Source organism: Diabrotica virgifera, chromosome 1 (genome assembly GCF_917563875.1).
Source record: "Diabrotica virgifera virgifera chromosome 1, PGI_DIABVI_V3a".
In the NCBI taxonomy this organism is placed as follows: Eukaryota; Metazoa; Arthropoda; class Insecta; order Coleoptera; family Chrysomelidae; genus Diabrotica; species Diabrotica virgifera.
Window position 1 is genome coordinate 296,610,341 of NC_065443.1, and position 6,733 is coordinate 296,617,073.

The 6,733-nt window shown below is 33.4% G+C and overlaps 1 protein-coding gene across 1 annotated transcript in view; it reads right to left on the reverse strand.

Moving 5' to 3' along the window:
- LOC126885625 (protein borderless) overlaps window positions 1-4,990 on the reverse strand; it is a 45,432-nt gene extending 40,442 nt beyond the window's left edge. Inside the window, exon 1 of the mRNA XM_050652254.1 lies at window positions 4,493-4,990. Within this exon, the coding sequence (XP_050508211.1) occupies window positions 4,493-4,678 (186 nt within the window). The 5' untranslated portion in view covers window positions 4,679-4,990. The remainder of the gene's footprint in view (window positions 1-4,492) is intronic.
- Between the last annotated feature and the right edge of the window lie 1,743 nt (window positions 4,991-6,733).

Sequence of the window (6,733 nt, forward strand, 5' to 3'; positions counted from 1 at the left end):
CCTGAAGATTTTCCTAGATAAAAATTGTTGCATTCACAAGGTCCGTATTTTATAAATTCAGTTCTTTGATCTTCTGTGTATTGTTATTTTAAAAAATAGGTCTGGTTGTGGAGGTTCTGTAAAGCGTTTTTTTAATGTTATATTTATTTCCTATCCTTTTTAATTTGTCTGATAACCCTTTTACATATAATGTTGTTGTTATCTTCAAATGCTTTCTTGTGAGAATTTCTGGATAGTTTTGGGTGTTTTGTTGTTTAATTTCTTCAATCGTGTGCAATTCCTTATTTATAAATGACAATCAATAGGTTAAAATCTTCGTTAGCAGATTATTTTCTTCCCGAAATGCATTTTCGTTGGAGCAGATGTTTTGGGCTTTATCATACTTATAATGATTTGATGACTCCATTTTTGATATTTATGTTGTACTTTGAGTGTGAGGTTCTGACTGATGATGTAACACAATACATACAATAAAGTGGAAAAGTTTAAGTACAATGTGGTTGTAGTTGATATATAAAGGAGGTAGGTATGTTATGGCGAGCACGCCACTGTGTGTGTTTATATTTCAATATTTAGACTACGTGACATGATAAACACCAACGCTTGTAATTTCGCGGTGTCAGCGAAATGTTCATGGACTATGAAAGGTTTTAAGAAATATGTAGTTTGTATTCATTAATTTTAGTATCGTTTTGTATCTCTAACTGTTAACATCTCAATAAATTTGTGCATTTCCTTCAGTAGTTACGTTACTCAATTCTCCAACGAACACACCACATTTTATAAAGAATAAGACTGGCGCAGTTAGTAGAAATTTCCAATTAGAAAAAGTAAAGCCTTTTTTTCTAATCGATTTTAATCGTTAATTGGGAAATTGGAGAATTAGTGACTTAGTAGTTGAGTTCCGAGTGTAAGGCCACGAGGAAGGAAAACTGAAGGAACCCGTAAGCAACTTGAAGAATTCCAAGTGTAAGGCCACTTGTTGTGTAAAGCCACAAAGCAATTCGGAAGTTCTGGAGAGGCGCAACTAGTAACTTCGTGAAATCTTCTCAACCACCAGCTTCAGTGAAAAGCCACTCGACCCTGGAAACGGTGAAGCATTTCCACAGAAGAAGCAACAACATCCCGGCTACCATACCGGCTACATACAGTTTAGAATTTCGACCAGTTCCAGTGTAAGGCCACTTGATCTGGAAGGTACAAAACGTGCTCACACCCGTTCTCTGCCCGTTCCAGTGTAAGACCACTTGATCTGGGAAATTGCAACGTTCTCCACCCGTTCTCTACCCGTTCCAGTGTAAAGCGACTAGATCTGGGAAGCTGCAACATTTTCAACCCGTTCCGGTGTAAAGTCACGTTTTCACGGAAGTACTTGAGGTTAGTCGAATTATATTCATTTTGTATTTGTTTTAATTTTTTTATTTACTCTGTTTCGCTATTTTCCAACTTTTAAGATATCATATCTAGTATTTGCATTTTTTATTTATTTAATTCATTTTTGGTTAATACAATGGCAATTAGTAATGTAACAGCAACAATTTCAGTCAGTACTTCTAATAATTATATTAATTGTGAGAAAGCTATCAAGTTTATAAACGTTTTTAATGGGTCCTCCTCAAAATTACATTATTTTATAGTTTCTGTTTATTTGATTTGTACAAAATGTGACCCAGAATTGCCAATTTTACCTTTTATTGTAATAAGCAGATTAAAGGAAATCACATTATTTTTATCTGATCGTGAACATAATACATTTAGTCCAAATGATATAGTCCGAAGTAATATTATCAAGTTCACTGAAAAAATTGAATATCGTAAACTAAAATTAGACCATCTGGACAAAATATTACAAACAAAAATAAAGGATATTCAGCATATTTCGCCTTTGGTTAAATCAAACAAACAGGCAGACGCCCTGTTAAGTGCGTCCATAAACCATATGGCATATCTCTCATACAGGAAAGTAAATTGCCGAATTTCAGAAGGTTAAAGCTAACCTGGGTTTAAATATTTTTTTATATTTTAACGAGCAAGTCTTTAAATACCTTAATAATTACAACAAGATATTAATAATAGAAATATTTTGTATCTTTATAATGAGAATAACGAGAAATTGTTTTGAAATTATAATTGATAGTCCTTCTGGTATTGGTGACTCAGATTTTGGAAAATAGTTAAAACTAAACAACACCACTGCCTGGAAAATTTTAATATTTACAACTTTTCCTTTTTGATAAACAAAAAAAAAATCACACTGTTATAAGCTTTATTTTAACTGATAAAATTCTAAATACATCAAAATCACCATTAAACACAGGACCGTATGTTATTCATTCTTGAAGTTAATGAAACCAATAAAAGTCTAACATTTAAGTTGGATAACGAGATTATTCGCAAATTTCATTTTAATGTAAAACAATTTTATGATGCGATTACTTAAACGAAGTTGAAGTGTAACATAGCAAGTAGTAGATATGAGCTTTTATTATACATATTATGAAGAGATTTTAATCAATGACTACAACTTATAATTCGATTACCTTGTGGTACACTTCATCTACGGCCTTCTCACAACAACAAAAATAGAATGAGTTATTGCCGGTTGGTTTCTTTGTTTCATGTGGCCCTACCTGCCCTGTTCGGAGCATATCCAGAGAGGCTCTACACTACAAGCCCAAAACTTCGAAGCTGCAAAGAAGCCCTTCTTGGACACCCCAGCTTCGGTTTTCAGGAGGGAGGTGTTATGGCGAGCACGCCACTGTGTGTGTTTATATTTCAATATTTAGACTACGTGACATGATAAACACCAACGCTTGTAATTTCGCGGTGTCAGCGAAATGTTCATGGACTATGAAAGGTTTTAAGAAATATGTAGTTTGTATTCATTAATTTTAGTATCGTTTTGTATCTCTAACTGTTAACATCTCAATAAATTTGTGCATTTCCTTCAGTAGTTACGTTACTCAATTCTCCAACGAACACACCACATTTTATAAAGAATAAGACTGGTATAGTTAGCCAAAATACGAAATTCAAGTTTTTATAGACAAGAAAGGACATAGGTACACTTAACTCTGGTGGGACAAAAACCTTATCAAAAGTAATAAAAAGAGAATAAGTCAAACCATGGATAATTTAGTTTTACATATGGCTGCGAAGTTTGAATAGACCTTTCTAGAATAGACCGGATTCGCTACGAAGAAATCAGAAACAATTGTTGGGCGTATTGAGAGAAAAAAGTCTTAGATGGTTTGGTCATTTATCTAGGATGGAGAAACCAAGGTGGCATAAACCACTATCCTTCTGGCAACCCCCTGTAATTCATTCAAGGGCTCATGATTTATAAGAAGATCCGGGCCAAGATCGGACAACTTGGAGGCAGACTGGGAATGGGCATGCAGCGATCAGCCGTGTGATTATTGTGCAATATAATTATATTTATTATACCGGGTGGTGAATTGGAAAACGGGCCATAGGAAACTCAATGTAAAATGATAAACTGTTGAATTCCTGCTACCCTAATTATTTGACATCAAAAGTCATAAGAAACTATTTGTAGGGGATTGAAATCTTACATTGAAAACAACTATTAAAATTGTTCTATAAACAATAATTATTAAAAAATTTGTAAAAAATATAATGAATTTTAAACAGTATCACGCCAAATTTAGGCCACACACAGTGCAATAATGTGTATAAGGTTGCATTTGGTGACAATGAAGTTATTATATTAACAATTTGAACTGTCACTTTTTTATTTATTTCATCATTTATTGTTTAAAACACAATAAACTTGATAAGATACCCTCAGTTAATGAGAAAGTATTAATAATAAAGATGTTTTCTTCAGTCAATAGTGTGCGTACTGTCAGTTAAATAGTAACGTGTGGCCAAACTTGCACACACATACCTAATGTACAAATACATTATATTTTTCAAAATTTTGGAATGTATTTAAATCGTAGAGCAATTGTAGCTTTTGTCTTTAATTTCAATCCTCTACAAATAGCTTCTCATGACTTTTAATGTAAAATAATTAGGGAAGCAGGAATTCAACAGTTTAGAATTTTACATTGAGTTTCCTATGGCCCGTTTTACGATTCACCACCCTGTATAGAAAAATGTAGTAGGTACACACTTTTTGTAACATGATATACGAAAACTGATCTGGGCCTGGAATAGCCGTTTTGGAAATTTTAACAGCATTTTAAACCTACTAAATATAGCAGAACTGGAAATCAAAGCACTGAAACAAGAAATTTGTGGAAAACATTTAGGTAAGCAATAGAAAAACTGTGAATATAATGTGTTGATGTCAAATACAGTTTTTTTTCATAAATAACAAACGAGAGAGATAGGTAATTATTGTAAATAGTAATTAATTAGTTACAAAATATATTGCAATATTTAATACTATAATTTTGGAATATGTTTAAAAAAATGTATATTGCATTTTTGGGCTTATAAGAGCTTTATAAATTAAAATACTCACCTTCCTCTTCCAATACAGCCTGTATGGTATCGGAAAACTCTGCGGAAAATCTATCTCACAATTAAACACCACCGAATCACCCACTGCAGCTGTCAAATACCTCGGCCTGGTATTATCTTCGAAATAGTAACACTCTGTCAAAACGATAACAAAAACCACGACAACGGAAACCACTGCACCATACATTTTCTACGCTCTGACCACCTCCGCTTATTTGTTGTTTTAAAGACCAAAGGCACTTAAGCGTGTGCTTGCTTACGCGACTACAAAATGGGCTAGATTAGTCAAATCAAATCTAATGGCTGGCGATGCTCTATGCGGGAATTAGCGGCCAACCTAGTTCGTACTTACGTATTACGTAGGGTTATTCAAGCCATCGAGAAGAAAGGAATGAAAGGAAAGAATGGTTTGTTTCCGGTGTGCGATGGACGATTATGTTGAATTGTATTGGGTATTGATTGAGATAATGGTTACTTGTTTAGTTCTAATTCGCGATTAATGAAATATTATCTCCCTACCAAGGCCAGTGTCTTTGATACTTCGGTTACGTATGTTGCGGTGAAGGGTCTAGAGGTCGTACATGATACATGATACATGATACAAGTTTGTTTACCAAACAACAGTGTTTTTGTCGTTTCGACGTCAATTTTGAACTTTGTATAGGTTATTTGAAATGTTCTTACGAACTATTTCTGCACTGGAATACCAAACATCGATGTGATTTTAATTAAAATTAGGATAGTGTATAAAAAAATATTGTCCAATACAAAAAATGCCACAGAACCATCAAAATATCAGTTATAATGTCAATTACGATATACAGGGGAACTAAATTGTGTCAGCAAAAATGCAGAAAGTCAGAAATAAACTTAAATAGATATACAAAACGTACTACAAACTGTTGTATTTATAAAATAATTGGAGCCAAATACTGGCCGTTTGCTATAAAATTTTTTCTAATGTTCATGATATCTGATCATCCAGATGATTCTAGAATCATCTGGGGTAGTCAATTAAACAGGACATTAAACACACAATTATAAAATCTGTGCAAAATCTATACCTTGACGCGACAAGTTGTATAAAGATGGGTGCAAATTAACTTCATCTTAAGACAAGGATTTTGTATTGCTCCTACTCTCTTTAATGTACATATGAAGTAACAGATTGGAAAAGAAAATACCGTGGGATGGGAATACCAATAGGAGACACGACACTCCTCTATTTGCGGACCATTAGGTTATCATAGAATCATAAAATCTCATGGTTGCCCAACTTGAGGGAATGGTACGGATGCACATCAATCGAACTAGTCGGAGCAGCAGCATCTAAGATCAGAATAGCCATGATGATTACCAACCTTTGTCGCGGAGATGGCACGTAAAGAAGAATAAAAGTTGGATGAATATTGCCTGGAAATGAATCTAGGGAAAACAGAGCATATGGTGATCGGTGATCCTGCAGAAGAACTCAGGCTTGAGAATGGTATGTACTGGACAAATTAGTAGTAACTGAGTGAGAGACGGCCCCATATGCAGAAGAAAAAGTTTTTCGACAAAACAATGCACCGGTTCACAAGAGGGTTATGAGTAGAGTTCGGAGTTAAAAGCATAAAGAAACGCAAAAAAAGCGCTTAAAAAGCATAACGATTTTATGAAAAAAAAGAATTTTATTATATAAAAAAGCATGAAAATAAGCATATACATTTTGACTAACCATTTTTTTAAGAAAATATTTATAAGAAAAAATATATATAACAGTTTCGGGGCCTATCACTCAAAACATCTTTGTATATCGAAAAGCTTCTTTCAGTGTCAACACTGATTATCGGTGCATACTACTTATACTTTGCCACTACTGTCGGATCCATATTTATATCTTCAACATGTTATCCATTTAAAACTGAAAATATTTTCTTTATCTTTTGAAACCCTTCGTTTTTTGTTAATACATCTTTGACTTTTCATAATACTATCTGAAAAAATTTTCCATTGATCTTTTTTTTAAATTGTTTATTTTTTTATATCGACTCAACTAATTACATTTGCTGTTTCTCCAAATATTTTATTGTTTATTGTTCCAAAATAATTTGGATTTGGATAAAACACTTTAAGATTTGATGCTGTTTTGATCATATCTGGTTCAGCGTGGGAAAGCATTAGAATAGTAGAATACTATTTTGTTGCTGAGCACAGCCTCAGGAAGATAAAAATTTGTTAAAGCTTCATTTGCGAATCTTGA